General features: G+C 39.5%; 1 protein-coding gene across 11 annotated transcripts; it reads left to right on the top strand.

The window, feature by feature from the left end:
- Positions 1-234: 234 nt before the first annotated feature.
- kdm4c (lysine (K)-specific demethylase 4C) lies at positions 235-26,805 on the top strand. 11 transcript variants are annotated; one of them, XR_010913880.1, is made up of 23 exons: positions 238-440; positions 2,089-2,255; positions 2,534-2,709; positions 3,033-3,147; positions 3,277-3,470; positions 4,874-4,923; positions 5,626-5,729; positions 5,878-6,015; positions 6,229-6,422; positions 6,759-6,976; positions 7,067-9,093; positions 9,205-9,316; positions 10,476-10,657; positions 11,667-11,910; positions 13,634-13,710; positions 14,012-14,067; positions 14,181-14,289; positions 20,365-20,559; positions 21,676-21,846; positions 22,855-22,974; positions 24,070-24,162; positions 24,313-24,560; positions 25,579-26,805. XR_010913880.1 is itself a non-coding variant. In XM_067497853.1 (22 exons), exons 2-22 carry the CDS (start codon positions 2,112-2,114, stop codon positions 24,478-24,480), a joined length of 4,875 nt encoding a protein of 1,624 aa, XP_067353954.1. In that variant the 5' UTR covers positions 237-440; positions 2,089-2,111; the 3' UTR covers positions 24,481-26,805. The 11 variants fall into 11 exon arrangements, 10 of the variants coding, with proteins under 10 accessions (XP_067353960.1, XP_067353954.1, XP_067353953.1 ...); XM_067497853.1 differs by having other exon boundaries at positions 237-440; positions 7,070-9,084; positions 24,313-26,805; XM_067497852.1 differs by having other exon boundaries at positions 237-440; positions 7,067-9,084; positions 24,313-26,805.
- Positions 26,806-27,873: the final 1,068 nt, after the last annotated feature.

Genomic DNA, 27,873 nt, shown 5'->3' with positions numbered 1-27,873 from the left:
GCAGACTCAAAAAGTGTTAACTTTTCCTTTGTTACCATTTCTGTTGTAAAAAGTTCCTGAATAATGAGTCTTTATTAAAAAAATATGTTGTAACCAATTCATGACCAAATTAATATAGCTCTTATATGCTAATGTCTAATTCTAATTCATCAACATCTTATCTCTGGCTCCCCTCTTCAGCTGGTTCGTAGATCTCACAGTACCTGGATAAGTCTCCCCCACTACACTGTGCCGTTCTTCGCGGTCGTGCCTGTTCGCACGCTGACACACACACACACACACACACACACAGCTGAGCTGGACTACAGGCGCTGTGAAACGCATCCTCTTTCTACCGCACGCAGCAGCGGCAGTAGCAACCGTACCAGCTGTCATGTGAATCAGCTGGACGAACAAGGAAGGGGACAAACAGCAACACCATTCCTTTTCAGTAAATCGAGGTAAAACGCTATTTGTTTTCGCAGAAACAACTTGTGAAAAAAATGTGCACGGTAGCTAGCGTTAGCTTTTAACCACAGTTCTTTGACGCTGTGTGTATTTTAGGATTGTTTTGCAGAGTTAGCCAAGCTATCAACAGCTAACTGTTAGCATTGCGAGTCAGATAAGTTGGCACAGCCTTGTGCCAGTGGGCATTTCACACTGTGCCTTGTCTGTCTGCCTGTCTGTCTTTTGCTGCACTTGGATGATACCAAAAGATACTGTACACATTGTATAGACGTCAAGCTAAATCATTTCTGTTTGCCACCACATAAAGTCATATAGCGAGGTCGCTACGGGCCTGTCTGCAGCCACCTTGCGAGGGACATTTAAACCCATTGACTCGTGCACTAAAAAGTTAGCTAATGTAGTAGCTAGGTTAGCTTAATAGTTAGCTGTGTTTTTCTCTTTCACTGCTGCTATCGCCAAAATTTTGTTGAGTCAGGTCCCATGAACACGTATCAGTTTCAGCGCAAAGATTACCCAGTGTGTCTACCATCTAAATATAAGCTAGTCAGCTGAGTTAGCAAGCATTGCTATTTGTTCAGCCATTACTTGGCATCATAATAAAACGTAGGCTAGTTGCTAGTTAGCTTTCTTGGCAGACAACAAAGATCACTCCAGCCACGGACGCTCATGCAGTATTAAAAGCGAAGCTACAGTTAAGTTAATTCCAACGATTTATTTTTCCAAGGATAAAAACAGGTGCTTTCTTTAAAAATGGGACATGCCTGACTAACATTAACGAACCACCGAAACAGTTTAAATATTTGAACAAACAGTAAAGGTGTAGGCAGATTTTTGGCTAAACACTGGAGCAGATTTATTTTCAAAAACTTTCAAAAGCAGCTTGTCGATGATTGTTACATAACCCAACACACGCCATTATAACATGTTTTTGCAGGGAATGCGCGGTTTGAACAAATGTAAGGCTGAAAACACAACATCTTCTCTTGGAGCAATGTGATCCTTTGTCTGCATGCACAGTAAAGTCAGAGTTGGGAGTGGGATGGGTAGGGGTGGATGGGACAAAAATCTGAAAAGGGTTGTTGGCATCAGCAAGGATCAAAGGATCAAATCGTCATTTGTTAAATCTCTACTTCCATCTAGTGGTACATTTCTCAACAACACATAAGGCAGAATCTTTCTCACACAGTCTGAATTAACATGTAGTACTACAGATTATATATTGGTCCAAGGCATTATATTAAAAAATAAAAGTTAAATAACTTTTATACTAACTTAAGTTAGTATGAATATCTAAATGTATGGTTCAATACATCTGGGAGCTACTGCTTCAAGTTTACTGCCAAAGCCTCACATAATAAGATTATTTGAAGAGCCATTCTGAATGTTATATTTTTGCTTTGTAAATAACAGATTCAACAGATTATTTGTTTTACCCATGAACTGGTTATTTTCAAATTTTTGGCGTTTGCCACATAGTTTATAATTTCCACTAATAATCTGATCATTCATTTAAACTTTTCTATATAACTAACACAGCTATGAAAATATTTTACCTAACACAATTGTCTGCAGCATTTACATTTAAAAGTTAATGATGGTGCATATTTCAGCATTTTTTTTGTTTGTATTTTTTTGGGCCAGGATATTTCCGGTGAGGCAGCAGGATGGCGGTAGCAGAGGTGTACACCCCTGCAAACCCCACCTGCAAGATTATGACCTTCAGGCCCACCATAGAGGAGTTTAGGGACTTCAACCAGTACTTGGTTTATATGGAGTCTCAGGGTGCACATCGTGCAGGCCTGGCTAAGGTAAGGTGGCCTTTTTGTAGCATTTTCCTTTTGAATCTCAATTTGGTTGAAGTTTCAATCACACTAATAAATTGGGTATTATGTGGTGGATAGGAGTGAGTTCAATATTTTGGTTGGGTTGGTGATTTTATGTTTCTACCTTTGTGGGCCTACATTTTGATGAGTGTTGTAAAGAAACGCAGAGAAAAAAATTAAGGAGTATATAAATACATAAATGAGCAACTAACGGCAATTTTTTTGTACCTGTAGATTCCTAATGATGTACTACAATCCCTCAGGTGATCCCTCCTAAAGGCTGGAAACCCCGTCGTACCTATGATGACATAGATGATCTGATGATTGATGCTCCCATCCAGCAGATGGTGGCTGGGCAGTCAGGGCTCTTCACTCAGTATAACATCCAGAAGAAGCCTCTTAGCGTGCAGGAGTTCAGGCGACTAGCGAACAGTGACATGTAAGTTCCCCGAAGGACTTTTCAATTGAATAAACGATCTGATTGATTATCTAGTGTCCAACATTCATTAGTAAACTCTCTTTTTTTTTTTGGCAAAATCATCAATGTAGTTTATTCATGCATAGCTGAAAAAATATATTTGAAGAGGAAATTAAATTAAATAAACGTATGTCAGGAAGTGAATTGCAGGTTTTGGTATTATATAAAAAAACTTGTTTTACCTGCAAAATCAATTTTACCATATAATGTAGGACACAATGCATGTATTAATAGGAAAGTTTTGTCCTGCATCCACACTACATAAATATAATTTCTCTCAACAGGTACTGTACACCTCGCTATCTGAATTATGAAGATCTTGAGAGGAAATATTGGAAGAACCTGACTTTTGTCTCTCCTATATATGGTGCTGATGTTAGTGGCAGCCTTTATGATGAGGTAGATGGATTTGTTTTCTCTGGTTTTGTTTGGTGTTTCTGTTTCCATAATTTGTGTCACTATTAAGTTTGTGTTGCAGATTTTCTTCCCTGTCTCCAAGCTCTAATCCCCATTTTGTATTTTTTTTAGGATGTCGAAGAGTGGAATATTGGCCATCTGAACTCTATTTTGGATGTCATCGAGGAGGACTGTGGTGTGTCCATTCAGGGGGTCAACACGCCGTATCTATACTTTGGTATGTGGAAGACCACTTTTTCCTGGCACACTGAAGATATGGACCTGTACAGCATCAACTATCTACACTTTGGAGAGCCCAAGTCTTGGTTAGTGTGGGACAGGGGTTTAGGTACAGGGGTAAACGCATAAAAAAAGCACCAGTTTTGGTTAGTTATAGGGAGAGGTGTAAATGAATGATTATATGATCATTGTTTGTAGGTGTATGCTGCACTCTGTAACACAGCTGTAGATTAAGTTGGGGGTCTACAGTGTTAGACAGTGTGTCGCTGTAGTTCCACGTTATCCAGAAGAGCGGTACAAAATGGCTTCAATATAGAGGATCATATAATGCAATTTCATACTTTTTTCATTCTTTCATTTCTGACATGTACAGAATTTTATCTTATGAACTTAATATTTTCAACCAGGAACTCGGGTATTTGGATCGAGTAGCTCCTGAAAAACAGGGTATCAGGTAAAAATAATAAAGTAAAAAAGAGTTTAAGAACATAGGTAGATTAAAAATGGAGTTTGCCTTTTATTTCTTTCAGTTTGGCTTGCTCTGTTTCCCTCTCCCTCTTGCCCTGGAGGGAGTTCTGCTCATTAGAGCAGTGAGCCCTGCAACCCCACAGGGACCAGTGTCACAACCAGACAGGGACACACATATACACACAAACACATTCACAAAGAGCTGCCAAGTGCCCACACACATGGATAATCTTATCATGGAGCACACACACAGACATACATTCTTTCATCTTGCTGCAATTTTGACATCTTGTCCCTGGAGGGGAACTGCTTAAAGATGCACCTCTCTCACCTCTTTACAATCCCCTGCCTCTTCTACTTCCTATGTCACCTTTACCTGAGGTTTTCTGCCCCCTTCACCCTGTTTCTCACTTCTCAATTATGCTGACAGGTGATATGATGATAGAAAGTCACATACCCGAGGGCGGATGGTGCCAGTCAGAAGGAACGCCTAGTCAAACCTTGAGAGAATTCTGTCACGCTCTGTGGGTTTCTCACCTACGACTTTAGGAATAATTAAAAATTTGTATTGGATCAGCATCTGGTCAGAAGAAAATGCAGAATATGGTCAAAATAGGTTCATCTTAAATTTAAACATCTAAAATCTAATATAAACATTTTATATTGACTAAACCTAGTAATGACTAGACCAGACTAAACTTTAATATGTCATGAAGTAGAGGCTTCAAAATTGTAGGTGTTTGGCTGATTAAAAGATTGCTAGCAGATAATAGTATTAATGAAAGCCTCAGATCTTATTTTGTAATGTAACATGTTTATTAACAAAGCAGTGCTTGAAATTGTTTTTCAACTTTCCTACAATAATTCATTTATTCACCACTTGATGGCACTCTTGAAATGGTCTATTCTACAGAAAAAAGCAGCCAGTGTGTGGTACACACTATGCATAGGCAAATATGCATGTTTCATATACAGAGTGAAACATTACTACTACTATTCTATATCTCTTTGTCTGTAACAGGTATGCTATCCCCCCTGAGCATGGGAAGAGGCTAGAGCGTCTGGCTACAGGTAAAACAGTAATTGAAGTTCTCTTTGTCTTCCCATATGAATGAAGATAGGAGATGTAATTAAGTAAATAATAAATAATGATTGCAGCATACAGAAGTAGGTCTGCATCAAACAACAAAGTATAGCTAATAAATTGTTCTCAGCACCAAGAGGGCACTAGATGTAATGGAAAAGCTAAAGATACATCATGCTAATGAACTCTGACTGAAAACATGCAGAAGAGGTGTAAACCATACAGAGATGCCTAATTTATTGACCAGCTACTTTAGGAAAGTCCTTTTTTGTAATGCATTCAATTACATTTCCAACTTGTTTGTGTTTCAAGTATGTGAAATTCATGTCAGTGTTTTTAAAACCATGCAAAGTTAATCTGAAATGTAATTATTAGTTCTTGCAGTTAAAAGCAGCACTACAACAAATAATACATCAGAAGATGTGCACAGTTGTTAGAGACATCCAATTATCAATAATACATGGAAATGAATAGCAATATAACAGTGTTTGATTACTCAATCAATTTACTATTGATAATGACTATTAAATATAATAGAAAATTATGTTCTGCCAAATTGTGATGCACATTAATAATTTTCCTGCCAAAGGGGCAAGAAAATTGCTACTACACCTGTTACACAATTAATTATTATTATTATGTAATTATTTTTATACAGCAATTTGTGTGTGTGCGTGTGTGTCTACTAGGTTTCTTTCCCAATAGCTTCAAGGGGTGCGAGGCTTTTCTTCGCCACAAGATGACGCTAATCTCTCCTTCCGTACTGAAGAAGTATGGCATTCCCTTTGATAAGGTAGGCTTTCAGCCCTTTAAAACTACTCTTGGTTCTCCTCTTCTTGCCATTTAAACCCCTTTTTATTATGCCATTTTACCAAAACAATTCTTTTTGCTGCATTTCACTTATAGACCAATCTTTCTCCCTACCTAACATGAACTGTTAGATTACTCAGGAAGCTGGAGAGTTCATGATCACCTTCCCTTACGGCTACCATGCTGGCTTCAATCATGGCTTCAACTGCGCTGAATCCACCAACTTTGCCACTCTGCGCTGGATAGACTATGGCAAAGTCGCCAAACAGGTAACATTCAGCATTCAAGATGGCTGAAAACATGTCCTTCTATAGGACTTTGATTAATGCACTTTTAGTTTTATTTATATTACACATTTTCAACTTCGTACAACATTGGAAAGATCAGAATTAATTATAATAATGGACTAGGAGTGAACACACGTGTGCAATCATGCGTATAAAGCAAGTCTTTAAAGCATGTGTCCAATTTCCCTCCTTTAGTGCACCTGTAGCAAGGACATGGTAAAGATTTCAATGGAACCTTTTGTGAAGCGTTTTCAGCCGGACCGTTATGCTAACTGGATGCTGGGCAAAGATTCGGCACCAATTGACCACACACTTGCTACACCCAGCACAACACCGGAGCTGCAAAGCTGGTTGCAGAGGCGCCGCAAGACCGAACCTTCTAATAAAGGGTATTGGATTACATAGTGTTAGTGTTTATTCGGTTTTGTATGCTATACAGTTGCAGAGAGTAGTCTGCTGCAGCCTATTGTGTTATTAGTCCAGATGGTAATAACTTTACTGTCATACCAGTCCCCACAGATCCCAATAAAGGTAGGTAAATTATAATTTTTGACAACATTTGCAACATAGATTATGATGATCTACTGTGTGCATTGGCTTATGACTTCACGTATGCTGCTAAAAATAATCGGCAGTTGCCAAAACCTCCTGCTTTCATTGCTATTCAGCATTACTCACAGTTTTGTGTTTCAGTCTCTTTTCGATCTCTCTCTCTCTTCCTACAGAAGTAGCCACTCTCGTATGCGCTCCAAGCGCCTCCGAACCACTGAAGAGCCTGTTGGCCTTGATAGCACCTCAGTTCTGGGCAGCAGCAAGAGAAAAGGCCTGGGTGGCCCTTCTAGGCCCAAGGTGCGAAAGTCTGCATCAGGGACAACTTGCAAAGAAGAAGTGAAAGAGAAGAAAAAGGAAATTGAATCAAAGCACAGCCCGAATAAGCTTTCTGGTAAGATTTTCTCTTAGCTGCCCATAAAACATTCTAACAGTTCTTGATTACTTAACTTTAGATTTTACATATCCATCATTTCATCCTCAGCAGGTCCCTGCAGACAGATGTGTGTGGTCAAGGTAAATCGAGTAGAGAGTAATAGTTTGGGATTTTCAAATAGGGAACCATCCCATAACCCTGACTGCAGCACCTCCCTTGCTTCATCAGTAAAGTATGACCTAAAGGCAGAGAGTGTCATTCATACTGACCCTCAACACCTTTCAGGGTCAGGGGTCATGACCAGGACTCATGAAGGACTACGACAATGGCCTGAGAGAATAATAGAGTCCAAGTGTCTCTCACAAGAATCGCAAGATCTCCTAATGTCTCAGGGGTGCTCTATCAGAATCCCTCAACTGGAGGCAAAAAAACTGTGCTTATCTTCCCATGCAACAAGCACTTCTGCTGAGACTCCGATGAGCTTGTGTCCCATTTATTCTGAAGCTCAGACAACTATTTCCTCATGTAGAGAAGACATTTTAAGGCTAAGACCAAACACTGACATCAGTATAGGTGCATGTACTGAGAAGTACACAAACAGCACCGCTACAACTGAATTAATGGACACAGTTGTTGATCCAAAATCTATCAGCCCACACTCTAATACAGAAGCACTTTATGATCTCAAAACTGAGCCAGTAGAGGGGGGTAGTTGCACATCATGTGGCTCCTTCTCGCCTTCAGTACCAGAATGCAATCTAAAAAAAGGCAGCACTGAGGAAAATCTTTTCCCTCCTCTGCTACAGATGAACTCTGTGGATATGCCACAGCTCACACTTGAGCTAACAGATAAGGTTGGAATCTGCTCTTTGCCGCCTGTACTAACCCAAGAGATGCCCTCCCTCACCCCTGCTGATGATGGGCTTATTGATGGCCCAAAATCTACACTTACTAGTGATCAGGTTGCACCTGTACTGCAGCGAGAGACACCAACTGGTTGTCCACTGTCACATGGATCCAAACAGGATGTGAGAGAAATTGGCTCCTTAAATGTGGAACATGCCAACAACTGGCATTTAGATTCTCCATATAAGTGTGAAAGAGCAGCAGTGTCTGGTTTTGGACACACAACTCATTTTACTACCAATGCTATGCACAAAATAACATCTGGTGGTGTCCAGGAAATAAAATTAATGCCACACATTGCTGCAGAAAAGGATCATATAAAGCTGGAAAATCTTTCTTCTGGTCAGAGTTATGCTACCCATGACCAGCTAGTTCACAGTGCTGCACCCAAAACAGAGCAGCACTCCAACTTAAAAGAAGTAGCAAATAAAGGGAAAGACTCCAAAAACCCAGCTCAAAGAAACAGCATCTTAAATCTTAGCAATGCTGAAAGTCTTTTAACAGGTACCTCAATCAATCATCCCCCATCCCCTTCCCCTCTTATATGCTCTCAAAGTGACAGCCATACAGCATTAAGATACCACCACACTACATTCTCACCTTCACAGTGTACCTCCCAGAATCCATACATGGAGGCCAAACCATTTTCCAGCAGCATCTGGAAGAACTTAAATTCCCAGAGTCCTGCTGTTCTTATTCAGAGTCTGCACCAAGAGCTCCCTTCAGACTTCACACATGACCCTCTACCTTACACTATGTGGACTGAACCTCAATGCAAAGAGGTCACAGACCTGGAGGACACAGAACAACACCTTCATGAGTCAGATAACCAGGGAGAGGAAGGTGGGCCTCTTACCTGGGCCCAGCTCGAGCCCACCTCTTTAGTTTCAGTTGGTGCTGTTGAGCCCTTGGGGATCTGTGGAGATTATGAGCTCCAAAGGAGGGAAGTGGATGGGCCTGAGGCCCTATCCCTGTGCAGGGAGCTGGGGAGACAGAGGGAGGCACAAGAGAGTCTACACTCAGATAGTCCTGTTTTACCTCTCAGGATGGGAGGAGGAGAACAGGATGGGGTGTCTGATATAGAAGAAGGGGGATCTGATGGCGAAGACGCAGAGCAGCAAAGTAGTGCCAAGGGAGAGAGCAGCAGTGATTCATCTGATGATGAGGAAAATGATACAAGTAACAATGATTGTGATGATTCAGGCCTGGAACCTGGGGAGGTTTGTGCTGTGAGTGTTCTTTTAAACACAATCATACACAATCAGTTTCTTGCTTAAGTTTTATACAAATACATGTTGTGTATACTTTTAACGCCTTGATGTGATGCCTGTTCATGCCAGTACCCTGCCCTGTCAGTGAAGAGGACCACCAAAAGCTGGCGTCACCCAATCAGGAAACCTACCGCAAGGGCTGTACCCACTGCTGTCAAACAACAAGCTGCCAGTGATGATGGTGGGCACATTCAAACACACACTCACACAGTTCATTGAAAGGTAACTATTAAGGTTAAGCTTTAATATTCAGAATGCCAAGTGCTGCACTCATTTAAATAAAACCCCATGTACATTTCCTGTGTGGTTGGTGATACACAGTTGATGGGAGCAGTCCAACAACCATGATCCTTTGACTTCTATTGGTTTCATTGCAGCGAACCAGAATCAAGTTACCTTAACGTTTTTTGGGACCGGTTGGATTCCTAGACCAAAACTCAGTTTTGAACAATTTATTTGTAAGCCACAAAATACATGTTGGTATTTGAAAGAAAGAAAGAAAGAAAGAAAGAAAGAAAGAAAGAATTCTAAGGAGTAGAATGGGCTTGGTAGGTTTAGTACAGTTAACATTACCTGACCTTACTTAACATTTAGAAATATGTAGTTAACAGGTTCTCTCACAGTGTAGCTTTATAAAACCAGTGAACCATTCCCCTCTGTGGTCCCCACTTCCCCTCTCGTTTTTCTTATTTTATGTCCCCCTAAATGATACTTTGACGTCAATGCACACATTAACCAAACAGATTTAGGCCTACCACAGTACAGCGATCTAGTGATAGATACTCTTTGTTTGTTTTCATAGTTTTAACAGGATGGGAGGAGGTCCCTCAATTAACAACTATTAATGCATATACACACAGTCACATTCATCATCTCCATGACTGTGAAAAAGTATGAATAATTCAGCAACCATTTTAGTTGTTTATCCCAGAGTAAGAAATGACCATGAAATGACCAAAGCTGTGAGAAGCCTATTTTATGATGATGACAGCTCATTTTGCGCAATCATTTTGGGCAATTTTACAAACAGACAGGCGCCTATTCATTGAAAATGTTTAAGTCACTGGAGAAAATTGTCACTGCTTCGGATAGATTAGATCTGGCTTAGTAGCAAGTCTATTAATGCTGCTGAAGTCAACTGTGAGAATAATGCATGCTATGTTTTTGATATTCAGGTCACATGATTGTTTCAGATTCAAAATAGGCTTAATTAACAAACTACCAGACAAGAGTTTTGCACTTGGTGTTGCATGAATCATCAGCTGGGCCACAGTCAAGGAGGCACAGTTAAATAGCAAATTGATTGCAAGATTGTAAGGCTTTATTTTGTCTCCACTTAGAGCCCCCTGAAGCAAGCCTGGCAGAGGAGGAGGGGCAGGAAATGGAAATGTGGGCAAAGCCCCTCATCTACCTGTGGCAGAGCAGGAAGAGCAGCTTTACGGCAGAGAGGGAGTACAATGCTCATGCAGCCACCATGCAGCCATTCTGTGCTGTGTGCACACTGTTTATGCCCTATTATCAGGTAAAGGGAGTTCAACACACAGACGTTTCTCTTGGTGTATGCTTGTATCTAATACACAAGGCCGTTTCATTACACCATACTGTATAGTTATTACTATATGGCCCTCACATGGATATACATAAACTTAAGAATAAACACGTTAAAATATGATTCTGTCTGGTAACGACTGAGCTGAAGATGGAGAGATCAGTACAACAAGTTCATATGCGGTAGAAACATACAGCTTTTTTTAAAATTTTGTCCTTTCGTCTTGTCCCGTGAGTTCAGGGTCGCCACGGCAGATCATTGTCCACATGTTGATTTGGGACAGTTTGTATGCCGAAGGATGCCCTTCCGCAACCCTCCCATATTTCTACCGGGCTTGGACCGGCACATCCGCCCCTGGGGATGGGAATGGGCTGTTAGGGTGTCAGTGGTCTTGCTCAGTTTAGCCCAGAAACACTTTGACATATAGCCGAGACTGGGGATCGAACCACTGACCCTGTGGTTCGTGGAGGACTGCCTTACTAACTGACCTACAGCCGCCCCCTAAAGCCCCATAGAGCTACTGTTTGGTTTTTTTTCTCCAGGGGAGGTGGGGTGGTTACAAGTATTTCCTGCCCTTGGTGACATATTTTTGAGTCCAGTGAGTTTACTTTGTGATATTATTTACAGTTACTGTGTTTTATCACCTCAGTGCACAGTGTGACGGCTAAAGTAAAAAAGAAGCTAGCTAAAAGATTGATCATTCAAAAACATCTCAGATGGTTAATAACAGAATAAAAACAGGATCCGGAGTTTGCGAGTTCATCAAATGTGCTGTTGTAATATCTACCCCTGTAGCCAGATTAAAATTAATAGTGATTTTATAGTCATTGTGTATTAATGACCCTTGTCCTATAATTTACCTCAGTTTAAAATGCCTCAAAATAGAACTTTTATCACGAGGAGATGGGAAATATAGTTACCCATGTCTACTTGTAATATTTATCTTGTTGAATTTTACTTATCGCTTCTTATTTACCTACAGCCTGAAGACAAAGCAGAGGATAATAGACCTGTCACATCTACAGACACCTACAAAGCTTTCTCTCCAAATGAGGTCTTCACACATCCCTGTACTGGCATGAGGAGGACCAAGCCCCTTGTCCCAGAGATCTGCTTTTCTTTTGGGGAGCAGAACTGCCCCCCAACTCCCACTAACCCGCTGCTGCAGGAAGATGGCACCTCCCCGCTGCTCTACTGTCAAAGCTGTTGCTTACAAGTCCATGCAAGTATGTACATATGCACAAGGGAGAAGAAGTGTGTGTCTGTGTGTGTGAGAGAGAGAGAGGGTGACGCTGATGTTCAAAGTATGGTTTTAGTTTCTAAACTTCATTGTGCCTTTTTAACCACCTACGACACCAAGCCACATTATTTGTTTCTACGTGTTGTGTTTGTCTCTCTGTCACTGTAAGAGGGTCAGTGGGTTTAAATTCTGACTCACTTCTTCTCAATGTTCCACCCCCCTCGCTGTTTCCCTTTCTCCCCCTTCTCTGTGGTTTGGAGTATTTTATTTCCCTCGTCAGCCGAATGAGGGTAAACTCTCTGTCTTCACCACACTTACTTCCTGTCCAAAAGCTCGAAGCCAGTGAGTCAGGTTCTCACACACACTCCTAAAAACCCCTGGAGCCTTTGTGTTCTACAAGATGCAAAATGCAATATATTGTACTATCACAGTCTCTCATTCACACCCTTTAACAGCCCTATGGACACTTTTTTGAAAGCATTATACACCGTCCTGAATCCAAAGATTTGAAATGACATTATTTCTCTCCTTTTTAATCCGTCATACTTTCTCACCACTGCTGTTGTTCCCATTTCATATTTTCTTTTTTACTTTGAAACAGATGAGAATGTTGTGTATGCATTGTGTAAGTACATAAGTGTATGTATCAGAATGTAGAGAGATGAATGGGGGAGAAGGGGAGATGAAGCATACATCATCTTACAGTGATGGAAAAAGCCACAAATTTGCTTTTGAAACTCCAATACCAGTTGAAGTTGTATTCTCTCCCTATTGTTGTTTGAACTTAAGAAAAGTTGAGATCAGATTATATTAGGTTTGGTTTTGTCATAGGACAAACATAGACGCATATAAGCTTTAAAGGTATAGTTCATGATTTTCGTGTAAGTTTGACACTTCATTTTTTTTAAAAATTCACAACTTTCTACAATAAGAATTAAAGCAAACCACATTAACGAAACATAGAATGCAAAGGACTGTGGAAATGTTCGGCCGTGAATGATCCACTAGTACATTTTAAGAAGCCTTCAAAATGGAAAAGCCTTTTCACAATGGTGTGATGCAGTGGGTTTTCAAATGCAACCTTTAAAGGATGCTGCTCCTGAATTGAGATACAGATAGTTTATGGCAAACACTGGATGGACAACTGGAAGATCATAGAATATTGTTGAATATGAACATTTAAAATTAAATAAAATTGTGGACAATAAATAAATAAATGTGTTTATTTCACAAAATCCCATTTTTCTTAGTTTAAAAATCTGGATGTTTTGCTGTTAAAGACATTTTTTCTTTTTATTTTTGCTTCTTTTTTTGTTGCTGTGCCAAAACACAAAAGACAAATCACCAATATTTATTTATTTTTTCTGTATATACTACTACATGTTTTACTGTATCTGTCAGAGTAGTTGTATGGGTTATAGATTTAATGTACATATGTAAAATACTGTCACAGCAGTGCAGGTCTGGCATGGCTGACAAGACAAATAGACTTTCTGTCAACAATATGTGGATAATAGCATCTCACACTTTCTGTCCGTTTAGCTCATCTGTGAATAAGGTAATTGATAACGAACGACCAGTTTAAATTAATTTATTAATTCATTTTAAATTTAAATTAAATTAATTTAGTATTATTTAAGTGAGAGTGGCATTTTTCATTTTTGTATACATTTTCATGTTTTCCTTTTTTTTCCCTTATTCTCTTGTAGGTTGCTATGGTGTTGCAGCAGATGATGTCACTGAACAGTGGTCATGTGATCGCTGTACAGAAGGAAGCTTTACAGCAGTAAGACAAGTTTTGTCTGATGTCACTGTTGTTAAACATTTGTAACAATTATGTTGTGATCGAGTGTAATTATATAAGCAGTGCATTTAAATACAAAGCTATTGGAAAAATTGTTTATGACTCAAAACTACAGATGTTTTTAGAAAGTCAACCTAATGAGGATGAAGCTTCAAAAGATGAAGCTGAAATCTAAATGTTGTGTTCTTTAATTTGTTTGGCGTCATGTGTTACTTTATTTGATGCTTTCTTAACAAACAAGGTCTGATAGATGACTATACTCATAATGACTTTGTTTTCAAAGGAATGCTGTCTCTGTAACCTTAGAGGTGGTGCTCTGAAGAAAACCCAAAACGATAAGTGAGTCAAGCTATTCTCCTGTGATCAGCTCTGTATACGGATACCTGATCTTCAGAGTTCCAACAGTTCATCTTAATCTTTATATAGCATTTATTTGTTTATGTGTGATATAGGTGGGCCCATGTGATGTGTGCAGTAGCACTGCCAGAAGTGAGGTTTAGCAATGAAGACAAGAGGAGTCCCATTGATACCAGCAGGATCCCCATGCAGCGATATAAACTGGTGAGGGGAGACACACAAACACACACACACATAAACACAGATGTAGTACTGGAATTCCCCAGGTCCTTAAGGACTGGCTTTGTCTAATTAATGAAGTGTTCACAGTTCTAATTAACAATGTGAGAAGAACATGCCTACAATCAAAGCTAGATAATTAACCACTAGTGGGTGGGAGAAAGGGGTTTGTGTGTAGAGCTGTTCTAGTGTGCATGTTGCTCTACGTGTGTGTGTGTGTGTGTGTGTGTGTGTGTGTTTGCTTAATGAGAGAGCTGGAGTGTGTCTCAGCAGTCCTGACATGTTTCCACTATAGATAGCTCTGTGCTGCAGGCACCATGAGAGCTCAGCAGAAACCAAAGTGTTGGAGAGGTACATCCTAACACAAGATGGAATACAAAGATGAATGCTGCCTTCCACGAGCAGCTAATATTTTTGTTTGAGAAATATGTGTTTTTGAAGGGAAGCTCAAGCCTTTTATGAAGGCACAAAAAATGATCTTGGCATGAGCTTGGAGTCCCAGAAAAACAATTTAATTTGCTTTACATTTAGTATCCAAAGCTACAAATAATAGAGTAAGTTGCTACTTTATTAGGTCTACCTGGCTAAAACTAATTAGGTCTGAGACAGCAGTCCTGTTCAAACAGTTGCTGATTCAACTGTATGGTCATTTTGGAGGCAGCAGTTTGTGATGCTATTATATTGTAGTTCATTATAGTTAAAGGAGAATGAAAACGGAGGACCTTTGTTGTGTGTCACACACGCAACAAACAGGAGAAACTACTGCAGCAAATGTTTAGCCTTTTTTCTTGCTATAATAAAAAATCACCCTAACTTTGTGGACAGAGTGACATTACCCATAAGGTATTTACGGGGATATGGTTCATACCTCCTCACACCACATTGAAATTGAGCTAATTTGGATTTGACTGCACAAAACACAAATTCACTTGGCATATACACAAGCCAAATTTTCAGTATTCAAAAAATGAAAAAGTAATTCAGACTAAAGTAACAGGAACTTATAAAAATCTTCTGACATCCACATGATGAGCCAAAATGTTTTAGATCTTGCAAGTTCTGTTTAAGAATAAATTACCTTTGTCCTTTTATGTGATAAAGGCTCCTAAGTTTTATGTTTGCTTTTCTTTTCCTACCCCAATGAAGCCTTGATGGCTGAAAACATTCAAATAAAACTTTGATAAACTGAAAAAGTACAGTGTGACATGTTTTAATTTTGAACGATCTACAATTTGCCAAAGTTGTCGCTTCAGACCAGATTACACATTTTTTTTTTCAAGACATACAGCTGAAAAATTATTTGAAAATTATACATATCCACATACAGTATTGTTCATCTTTCCCTTAGGGAAGGTGTGTCTTAAGATGTGCCTATGACTGTTTACTCTGTTTACTCACACTACACGATGACACACCGCTGCTGTCTTTCCGCTGCCAATTTTTCTCTAATTAACATGTTAACACAAGTAGTTTTTGGGTGGACTTGCACTTGAGTTGATGATTATTAAACAGATGGGCTTCTTTTAAACAACCTCTTTGAGTTGTAAGTTAAGATAAAACTTAAAAAAACACCATAGCCTGCTCAACATAATAATAAGCCCCTTTACACATACTGCAGTAGAGAAACCTGTTATAATGGCAAAGACTTGATCTAAACTGACATTTACATTGAGTAAGATTATGGATGGTGTACCTTTCGAGTTAGTGCATCTCATCTTTCATGTGTTTGCTGCGTGAGCCACGTGTCTTGAAGCACTGAGTCCAACACGTTGGACCCATTGCCCTTGCAGGAGCCCAGTACATTCATAATTTACTATCACACAACACGCACGCACACGGGCACGCACACATATACATTCATAATTTACTGTGGGAATGTTCTTAACGCATGGCTCAACACAGGGACCCAAATACACCCTGGAGAAGGCACAGGCAAGGAGAAAAATGGGTTAGGCTCACACTCAAACTCACACACATTAAAACAAAAGTGTTGCTGTATTTATGCCGCTTTATGTTTTCATACACATTGCTTTCTTACCAATAATTACAGGTTCTTAGTTATTTTTCTCAAACAAACACAGATTTAACTCCCCCCTACAGACACAGGGTTAGTTGCATGCCTGTCAGAATCCTGTCATGCTGGCCTGAATAGGTAGGCGAGACGGTCAGGCCAGTTCATCAGTGCAGTGCTGTCCATAATAGAGGAGGTGTATAGGGAAAGACTTTATGAAATGTAGGCCAACTTAGTCACCAAGAAAAGCACTGAGAGTTGCTCAGTATAGAAATAGAGGAGTTGCAGAGCAATAGAAACTTCATTAAAAAGAAAAAAGGGATATAGTTAAGGTTTTTTTATGACCCATTTTAAATTAACATTCACTCTGCCTTTTGGGTTGACTCGCAAAAATGAAAGAGGACTTCTCTGATAGTACAATACCTCCTGATCCTCAGTGGATATCTGAATTAAGTAGACTAAGCTGATAATTGTGAAGGTGAACTCAGCCATGTGGTAGAGGTTAAATTTAATTAATCTTGTCTAGGTTAACTAATTAGATTAGCTATTGATTTTTTTTTTTCCAAAGAAATGAACAAAGGGCATTTATTTCATTGGCTTAGCTGATAAGGACAGAGACTTTAAAATAGTTTTGCATTTGTATTTTTCTTTCATCTAGCTGTGAAGTGCTCTATTATTCTTAGGGCAATGAGCAATAGAGGGGAAGACGGAGCAGAGAAGGGAAGTGAAATGGAGAGCATACAGTAGATGGTGTTTTATTGAGTGAAGGAAGTGCATTGAAATGGGAGGCATGCAAAAGGGGTTAAGGAGGAATGGGCAGTGAGTACTGTTATAATGGGAGGATGTCATCATTCTTTCCCCTTAGTGGGAGAATGGGATTTGTGGAAGAGGAGAAGGGAGGCAATGCCACAGTATAGAAAATGGACTTGATGGGCTCTTTGGTGTAGCAAAACTGAAAGATGGTCTCACTTGAGTGCAAGTGTGTGTGCGTGGATGCATGGGAGTATCTGCATAGGATGTGTATGTGTATATGCTCCCCAATGTGCAGTTATGTGCTGCTCACAGACTTTAAAGAGGGAAAAAAAAAAAAAGACTACAGCACTGGTTTATTGTGGAAACAGGTGTTGTTTGAACGGTAACATCTTTTTGTTGATTATTATGACAGGAGTCTTGCTCTTCTTATTGTATTATCGATGTATCTTTTGTTTTATTTACCCAGTAACAGACCATTAAGTAGGGTTCACAGATATGGTTATGTGGGGCTCATCCTGATTTTAAATCATTTAAGATTCATGCCACAACTAAACTATGATTCATTTAGCAATCTTTTATCTTTCATTCACTACTGTTTATCTGTTTATCTAAAGCCCAAATCCAACATTTCTCAATTGGAAATTCAGATCTATTTTATTTTTTACCCTGTTCTAACAGCGGCAAGATATGTAGTTTGCAAAAGAAAGTTTGAAATATGAAGTCTTTACAGAAGATACAGATTTTGTTTATTTCCCATTGCCCTAGTGTGCGATCATGTGCATTTGTAAACAGGATTTCTTCATTTTACCATAAGGATGGTATTAACCTGGTTAGTAGTAGAAGCTGGTGTTCACCATATATAGTACTTCACATCCAGGTTAAACCGTTACATTTTTTTCTCCTTAGACCAATGTATATTACACTCATGCAATTATTTTTCTTTCGGCTGGTTCCTTTCGGGGTCGCCACAGAGTATCATGTGCCTCCATCTAACCCTGTCCTCTGCATCTTCTTCTCTCACACCAACTAACCTACCCTACCGCAAACCTTACAACTGTCCTGTCCTTCATCACTCTAACATACTTCTCTGCCACTCCACACTTCCTCAAACAATACCACAGCTCCTCTCTTGGCACCCTGTCATATGCTTTCACTAAATCATGAAGACCCAAGGCAACTCCCTATGACCTTCTCTGTACTTCTCCATCAGCTTCCTCAAAGCAAATACTGCATCTGTTGTACTCTTTCTAGTCATGAAACCATATTGCTGCTTACAAATGTTCACCTCTGCCCTTAGCCGAGCTTCTACTACTCTTTCCCACAACTTCATTGTTTGGCTCATCAGCTTTATTCCTCTGAAGTTGCCACAGCTCTGCGCTTCTCCCTTGTTCTTAAAAATTGGCACCAGTACACTTCTCCATACATTTACATTCTTATCTTTAATCACACTAACCCTCCCATCTCTATTCCTCTGCCTCACCAACCTGTACAAATCCACCTTAGTGACTGGAAGCACCTTCTGACCACCCAGAGCCTGTTTCAACTCCTCCCTGAAAACTACACAACATTCTTCCTTTTTCAGTTTCCACTACTTCATCCTCTCCTCTGCCTCAGTCCTCTTCATTTTCCTCACACACCACCATCCTGTGTTGTCTGGCTACACTCTCCCACCAATACTTGGCAGTCATTGATCTCTTACAACTTTCAGTCGATTATAACTCGACACAAAATGTAAGTCCACCTGAGCTTTACCTCCGTTCTTATGTCACCTTATGTTCCTGCCCATACTGGAAGAAAGTATCCATTTCCTTCCTCTTTCCAAAGTCTACCACCATCTGTCCTTCTGCGTTTATGTCCTGAAGACCATACCTGCCTATCACATTCTCATCACCTCCGTTCCCTTCAACTGCATGTCCTTTGAAATCTGCACCAATCACCACTCTCTCACCTCTGGTAATGCTCTGCATCACTTCATCTAACGCACTCCAGAATTTCTCCTTCTCTTCTAACTCCCATCCTACCTGTGGGTCATAACCACTAACAACATTGATCATCACGCCTTGATTTCCAAGCTTTAGAGTCATCACCCTGTCTGATCTTTTCACCTCACAAACTCCTCTTTCAGTATAACTCTTACTCCATTTCTGTACCTATCCACACCACGGTGAAACAACTTGAACCCTGCTCCTAAGCTCCTACCCGTAATACCTTTTCACTCCTAGGCACACAGTGCATCACACTCTCCATCATGTAAACCAATTCTCTAGCCTTCTTTGTCCTATGCAATTAATCCTCTAAATGTTGTTTAGCAAACTCAAAGAAGGCTGTCATATTACTTTTACATAACTCTTACCATAAAGGACTGATTGATTGGATTACTACTGACAAGTCCATCTTTTCAGCATCTTCTTCCACGTATGCGAAAAATTTCTGAAGATCTTGTTAGTGTGACTGTTGGATTTTTAGTCACTTCCCTGACCGTAGGTCTCAGCTTTGTGAGCCTCCTGATTGTAACATTTCACTTTACATTTACTGAAGGAAAACTACTCAAAACTTGGTTTTACACCCTTGACAAAAATGATTTTGTGGAGGACCTCACAGCTTGGGTTTTGTTCTACAATGCAGTGTGCACTTTGGACATTATATAAACTGGTCTTTCTGAAGTAATTGCAGTCAGTTCAGTTAGTCACAGGTGGACTCTTGAGCACAATTTGGACTGGCAGAGTGAAGGCTCTGAGTACTTTGGTACTTAGTTTTTAATACTTTTCTAATGGTTTACTGGATACAGATTGATTGGATAAAATTACAATGTTGTGTATTTAAATTAGCTCTACAACATGATATAATAATGTGTTAAATACATATTTCTTTTCTATTAGCTGCAATTACAAACATGCATAAATAAATCAGGATGTAGAAGGGGAAAAAAGGACTTACTGGCCACTTCATTAGGTACACCTGTACAATGCAATCCAATACAGCGGCTCTGCCACGAATTTTACTTTTGTCAGAAATGTGATAATTCTACCATATGTTTATTAAAGAGGTCACAGTGGGCCTAGTCGTACTAGAGTGCATTACATTAAGATGTGGGTCTAAAGTTTTGGTCACCCTTTAAAATTAATGTGGGAACCAAAACATTGGAGTGTTGAGAGATTGACAAACCTTTTGTTGGTTTTTCTAGTTATTATTTTTTGGACTTTTTAGCTATAAAGCTATAAAATGCAACCAGTTTAGCCCTGATTCTAGCTCCAGCTGACCTTTGACAGTTTGCTCTGGTCTGTGTATGTTTACAGAAGTGCATCTATTGTCGTAAACGCTGTGTGGGGAAGCGGCAGGCAGGTGCTTGCATCCAGTGCTCATGTGGCCGGTGTCCTACCTCCTTTCATGTGACCTGTGCCCACGCTGCTGGAGTAATGATGGAGCCTGATGATTGGCCATATGTTGTGTCAATCACCTGCCATAGACACCAATCACGGAGCTCGTCAGCTGTAAGTTGTAGCACTGGCCTATAGCAAATTGTAAAAGTAGAAATGGCTATGTGTGGCCATGTATTGAGATATTGGGCCTCATTTTAGATACCTAAGGAGTTGTTTTAATACATTAAAATTCACATTTGCACAACCGCTGGACAAATGCATACCAATCGTTTTTATGACTGTTGCTACAGCTGGATGTACTAAATGTCCAGTTGTAACTACTTCAACTAAACCCTCCACTTAAATTGTAATAGTGCAATTTAATTGTAAATTGCACTATTTTGAATTAAAGCTATAGTATGTTACTTTTTTGCATATTTCTTTTTCTGGAAATGTGCTTCAAAATGCTCTTAATGTGGAAAGTTGTCATTGAAGTCTCCTGTTACCCAGATTTGTTCTGCCAGCAATGCAGAGATATTAACTTCTAAATGTTTTTGAGTGAGTGGTTGCCTTTCTAACCAACCAGAGAATCTTTGTTATTTCTGATTGATTGGCATGTTATGGAGGTTATTTATTGTTATTCTATAATGATGATACTTGAAACTATGGCAAAGTGTAGCAAGTTGTAGCAGAGCAGGAATAGTTGGGCAGAGTAGAGTGGATTAATTTTGAGCCTCATACTAGCACTAAGTGAACTAAGGTTGATGTGGATGAGAAAGGAAAATATTGACTATAGATTGAAAAATAATAGTTGTTATATTCTGAGTTCATGGAATATCAGTACTTTAAGAGACCATTGAGGTTAGTAAAAGTGAAAATACACTTTCTGGAACAGATTCTTATCTCACTTGGTGTATGACCGAGGGCAGAGCTCAGCTCTTCACACACAGCCAAGTGTCTCTGGCTGCAGGCAGAGAAGAAGTAGACAGTGATACTCACATATTACTGCTTGTTACTGAAAGTTACATGCAAAAAAAGCTTGGTGAGTCTCGGGCAAAAAGAGTAATTAACCCCCCCAATAAATCTATTGCTACGTGCTTTTATCTCAGTAGAGATAAAAAAGAAAATATTTTGTCACTTTAATGTCAGACCCTACAAGTATTAACACTACTGCAGTAACACAAAGAAATGTAATTTAACAGTGTATTAATAGTAATACATGAATCTAATTAAGGCTCTTTGTACTAGAAGCAGCGAGCGAGCCAAGCGTCCATCTCTCTGGGCCAGACGGTGATTTCCAAGCACAAGAATCTGCGCTACTACAGCTCCAAGGTCACACAGATCACCTGCCAGACGTTTTACGAGGTCATGTTCGATGATGGGTCCTTCTCCAACGATACCTACCCAGAGGATATAGTGGTGAGAAATGTTTTAATTAGACACAAGCACAAAAGGTCGGCTCCCAGGTGTCTAAGGTTGTATGTCTCTCATTTGTAAGGAACATCCTTTTTTGAGGATGATTACTAGTTCTTAAATGGTCATTGCATGAAGGAATTCACCATAAACCCGTTTTAAATCTTATTTTAAGTTGTGCATCTGCTAAGCCAATGTGATCAAGAGTCATTTTAAATCTCCTCTGTCATTATGAAGATTTTTGCCATTACCGTGAAACACCAAGGACTTCTGAAAAGGCCATTCAAATTAACTGAGTATCAGAGGACTGCTGGGTTGTCATGGCAGCAACAAATAATCATGACCATTCTTGATGAGCTGAAATTCATGGGTTTATTCAAGTGATTGTGGTAATGACTGAGTCTTGGTGAGCTTAACACTGCTTAAGAAAAGTAGCGTTTGACAAACACAACTACACACTTCCAGTATGTGTTACTGCGTCCAATTCTAAGTCTTTACTTGAATGACCAACTTTTTTTTAGATGGGCAACAAATTGAGCATCTCTTTAATTCTTGCTTTAGATAACTCTTGAGAATCAGGACACTATTATTGATTGGCCCAGTTGACAAATATGTGGTTCGCATCTCGTATCCTAATTTGTGGGGTTGGAATCTTTATTTACTCTTGATATTTTAAAGGGACGCTAGGCTTCTATCTGGCCATTATATCCAAAGTATTTAGAAAAACACAATGCGAGGAGCAGGCCAGTGTATGTGCACCCAAACTGGTTGGGACAACCTCTCTGACTAAAGCTTAATTTAGTTATTTGACAGGAGTTATTATCAAGATGGCTTAGGAAGATAGAAAAGCAAAGTTTAAATTCAGTCCAGCACTAACTGAACGGCTCTGCACAGCTCTTTTCAACATCAAACCACCCATTGTGAAAAATCCTTGAATTCCTTTAAACCTTTGAGGTGTTTTCGACACACATTAAGGGAGTTACATGACCAACCAGTATTTTCTTGAATTTTTAGAGCAGAGATTGTGTGACCCTTGGTCCCCCTGAAGTGGGGGAAACTGTCCAAGTGAAATGGCCCGATGGGCTCTTCTATGGTGCCAAATACCTGGGATCCAACATCTCCTACATGTACCAGGTATGGACATTTGCAGTCATAACCACAGTTATTGTGTTAGGACGTGCCGTAAAGGTTTAATGTTAGGGTTTTGTGTTGATTAAACTTATAAGCTTGGTTTTAAGTCAGTATGAGGCAGCAAAAAACTTTTTAACTCCCCTCAGCGGCAGAATGATTGTGACTCTGCTAACATTGTCAAGGTTTTTGAAAAGGTCTTTATATGAAGAGGTCAGGAGAGAGAAAAGCAAAACACTTGAGGAGGTGAAACTAAGAAGATGGAAGATGATGGAAGCATGAAAAATAGACATTTTATATCTACAGTATCTGATCTATATGATCTATCTATCTTGTCTATCTATGTATCTAATCTATCTTAAAACAAAGAGGGAGGGCAGATGGGTAGAGAAAAGACAGAGTGAGGATCAGAGGGAAGTGGCAATCTGCATTATTCAAACTTATTGAAATATTCACTAAGCTAAGAGCCATGCAGCCTCCACTCAAAGCTTTATTTAGTTGAGCTGGGTGTGAACCATTAGTTATGCACAAATGCATCAGTGACGCACACAGTCAGTTTAAGATGGGTCAGACGAAAAAAAGCTGAACAAGAACTTTTTATTGTCAAGGTATGTTTTAATTTGTAATGGGGCGGCAGTGGCTCAGTTGGTAGAGTGGCTGTCCCCGCTCTTTCCGACCACATGTCCGTGCCGATCCCAAGCCTTATAGAAATTGGGGAGGGTTGCATCAGGAAGGGCGTGAAAACTGCTAAATCAAATGATCTGCTGTGGCGACCCTGAACTCGCACAATTAGCCGAAAGGAAAAAAAACTGTTAGATTAAATTACAGCAATTAGACTGTTGATGTGTTGACATGACATTTTTCTTTTATGCTGGATTAAATTTTTTATATACCTGTTGTCAAAACAGCTTCAATAGAAGTAAAATATGTGCAAAGTGCTAATATAATTTGGATGTTGGAACCTACACCTTTGATTATTTGTTGCATGATTATCTAAAGCAACTTGTAAAGCACTATTAATAAATTTCCTATGTAAGTGCAGTTGATTTTTTTTAAACTAAGGCACAGATACTGTAAGTAGACAATTTATTGTTGCCACAGGTGGAGTTTGAGGACGGGTCTCAGGTGCTGGCAAAGAGAGAAGATGTCTATACCTTAGATGAAGACCTACCTAAAAAGGTGAAACGTAGACTTGTAAGTATTAGACGTAATGTGCAACAGATGAACTAATACCCAAGTTAACATACTTATTGACGTGAAAGTAAAAAATTATTTTGCCACCTGGGACATCATCGCATTTACTCATTGCCGTTCTTTCTCTCAAATTGTTTTTTAAAAAAATAGTCCACAGCCTCAAGCATGCGTTTCCAGGACACCTTCTTTACCACACAAGGAGAGAGGAAACGGCAGAGAACACCTAATTCACGCTTCCAGAAAGACTATGTGGCCCTGCCAGGCCTTCGTACAACTGCCAAAAGCACATGGGAGCAACGCAGCCACAAAGGGAAATGAAGTCATGGAGAAGGATCAATAACAAATGAATGCACTAAATTAACAGTGGATGTAACATACAAGGGAGGCTGTCTGAGTGTGTGAGTATGCTTGTGTGTACAGTTTTTGGATTTCGTACCCCTTCATGGTCTATTGCCCACCCAACTTCCTGTGAACAAATCATAGGAAACTGCAAAAGGGAATGAGTGATTTGGGTTAGACTGATGGTAGATTACGTGTGCTTGTACAATATACAATCAGTGATTGGTGGCTAGGTGGTGAGACAGGTCAGAGAAGACTTCTGATTAGATTGCTGGACTCTTATAGAATGGGCTAACAGAGGGCATTGTTGCCTCAGTTGCCTCGTGCTTTCACATCCATCAGGGAAAATACACGTGACTTATAATTGTCACATCACCCTTTTTGAAATAAACAAAAGCTTTTTTTCTTTGTACATGAAAAATTCAAAAGTGAGATTTTTCTAATTAGCTCGCTTATTGTAGCTCTTTGGGGGTCTGTCATTTGCAGTTTTGGTTTTGAACGTTTCTGCATTTTGCTTGTAGTGTTTTCCTCATGTCTTAGTGCTTCTTCCCGCATGGTAAATATTGTCTAACTGCTTCAGCCAAACCCAGTGACACTAGCTTCCTCTCTGCATTTTTCGAATAGAGACAAAATATGTGAATGTGTAATTTGACAATGATAGGAATAAAGGAAAAACAAGAAATGACTGCATTTGAAGGACTTCTAGAGGCAAAATATTCAAAGAGGAAGCTGTGCAGTTGGTTTGGATTTTGTGCCCTATTAACGTGAAATGCTACTGTTGCTCTGTTAAATGAAATACACTGTTGGAATTATTTAAAATTTGTATTTATTTTTGGCTTGCTATAGTTAAACTATTGCTAACTGCTGTAAGGAAAACAATAAAAAATTACATATGTTTTTTTAATAAATTGTCATTTATAAATTTAAGTAAAACTGAATTAGAGTGGAATAATATTAGTGCTTAGTGTGCTTTTTGTAAGATTTAGAGTATGTAAAGATGAGGGTTTGACTTTCTGGTGTGTCACACATCTATACAGTCAGAATTTCCTTGTTGAACAGCCAAAAATGCATTTGCAGGTACATTTTGTATAATGCTGCCTCATGCTGGAGGACACTGAGCTGATCCAGTCCCGTTCTTCAAGCAGATCTTGGGCAGCCGGGAAGAACAGACAAGAAGTGAAATCCAGGAGATATCTTAAGTAGCCATGGTGAGGCATCAAAAAGATTTGTACTCCCATGGAAACTACATGGCTTTGCTGGAGCCAAAGCACGAAGACCAGCTATCCTCAGTTTGTTTTTTTGTTATTTTGTGCCCACACGGTTTTACCGCACTGCCCCTGTATTGTTTTCTCATCCTTCAGTATGTGAAATTTTGAAAAGAAAGACATCCCAACATCTTCCTTTGGATTATCAGAAGAACTCCCAAATTGGGCAAATCCCACTAATTGAATAGACAATGAATTAACAGAAATAAACACTGTGAAGGCCCGTTTACATGTCTCTTATGTGAGTGTGTTTAAATCCTTCAGAGCAAGCATTTACATTTGCACTTATCTTTCCAGGAAAGCAGGTGTAATTAATTAACACTGACAATGGCTCCGTGTGTGTGCGTCTCTGTCAGTAACTGTTCTAATGAATCTGCAATACCAAAGCTTCTTCACAGTTGAATGCAATGCTTCCCACTTACTTCCCAGAACAGCGTCTGGTGGTCACTACAGCGCGCAGCTAAAGATCTTGAGCAAAGTTCCTCGGCTCAGTGGTCCTACGATGGTGGAACGAGCTGCCAAACCCCAGGTTTTGAAAACTGGTGAAGACTGAACTCTACAGCAACTTCCCACACTCATTTATATTTTCTTCTATCTTGTACTTACATCTCACAAAATTGAAACATTTCTTCTCATGGCACTTTGCTTTGATGTCCTCTCCCCGACTTTGACTTTTTGCTTTCTCTGTAGCTAACTTGAAAGTTGCGGCCATCGTTAATGTTGCAGAATTCACTAGTGCTGTTCATTCTGTATCCATGTTGGCTGCTGGTGAAGAGGCCTAAACAGATCTAACCAACAGGAAGACTTTGGTTGCTGACCATCTAATGTAATTTGCTATAAATTGTGAATACGTTGTTATTCAAAATAATGAAAATTTAGGTCATAGGATAGTGTGTTACTTGGTATGAAACCAGTTCTTAAATAATACTGTAGGATAAACTAAAAAGCTACTGTATGTAGAGTTACTGGAAGTGTTGTAACGTACTTTCTGTCGTCTGTGCTTCATGTGTTCCCTCATTAAACACTAATATGTTTATAATTTTGCCATTTAGATCGATTTCAGATTTTGACCTCATTTAACTGGCTCAGGACTAAGATGCTTTGATCGTGGACACTAATTCAGGTAAATCTACTTGGTTCCCAACAAAGGCAAACCATTCTAGAGCTTCAACAAAAAAACTCATACTACAGTGCTTTTCCAAACTGCCTACAAAGATATGGGCCAGAATGGCAAACAGAGAAATGTATGGCTCCAAATAACCATGTGATTCACTACAGCACAGTGTGTGGAGGAACTAAGTGCTAAAAATCGATCTAATGACACAGCTCATGTCGAAAGACTGATGTAGAATGTTCAGCTTGTAGCCTAGAAGCTGGAAAGTCTCATTACAGCCTGCTAGAGACACCAAAATACAACCCCCTGTCCCTTACAATGACAACTCCGATTTGAATGAGCAAGGCCCTTTTAGCTGCAGCTCTCAATACACTAGATGGTAGCCTGAAGATTGCGGATATGGATATAACTAAGACTAAAACTTTATAGCCATGTAAGGCTGGAATGCTCATTACACACCCGAGGGGAGCACTGTAAGAACTGTTGTTTCAGTATACGGTAGTAGAACTATGAGAACTTTAGTTCTAACGGCGCACCGGGTACAGAACCGCCTGAAATATCAGCGTCAGCTGTTACTGTTAAAAATGTAATATTGAAACAATACGCCTCTGGAAAATCTCACAACCAAGAACTCCATTCTTAGACTAACAAATGAACCAGCGTTATCATTTTGACACAGTTCAAACAAACCCACGAGTCATGTTTTCTAAAGGATTTGTGAAAGGGGAGATGGCTCACTGGCAGGATACAATTTTTTTTCACTGGGGTGGCCAGACTGGGGACATGCTCAAAATAGGGTGGCCCATTTTGGAAAGGATTTTGAACAATTTTGAGGTTTTAAACTCAAATTTAAAGTTTTTAAATGTACGCTCTAGATTAATAGGCTATAGTGTGTTTATCAAAGGTTTGTATAGTGTCAAAATTGTCAAATATGTAACTTATCTACCATACTAAACCAAATATTCATAAACAAAAAAATAATAAACCCACGTA

The sequence above is a fragment of the Channa argus genome, chromosome 3 (assembly GCF_033026475.1).
Source record: "Channa argus isolate prfri chromosome 3, Channa argus male v1.0, whole genome shotgun sequence".
NCBI lineage: Eukaryota > Metazoa > Chordata > Actinopteri > Anabantiformes > Channidae > Channa > Channa argus.
The sequence above is the reverse complement of the archived record's forward strand: the minus strand, read 5'-3'. Positions and strand labels throughout refer to the sequence as shown.

What these genes read in the sequence shown, in the direction of transcription:
- kdm4c (XM_067497849.1), top strand. Translation starts at nt 2,112, where the DNA reads ATGGCGGTAGCAGAGGTGTACACCCCTGCAAACCCCACCTGCAAGATT. An exon ending in ATCGTGCAGGCCTGGCTAAG is followed by an intron (nt 2,256 to 2,533) that starts GTAAGGTGGCCT and finishes ACAATCCCTCAG; the next exon opens with GTGATCCCTCCTAAAGGCTG. An exon ending in CCATGCAGCGATATAAACTG is followed by an intron (nt 14,290 to 20,364) that starts GTGAGGGGAGAC and finishes GTATGTTTACAG; the next exon opens with AAGTGCATCTATTGTCGTAA.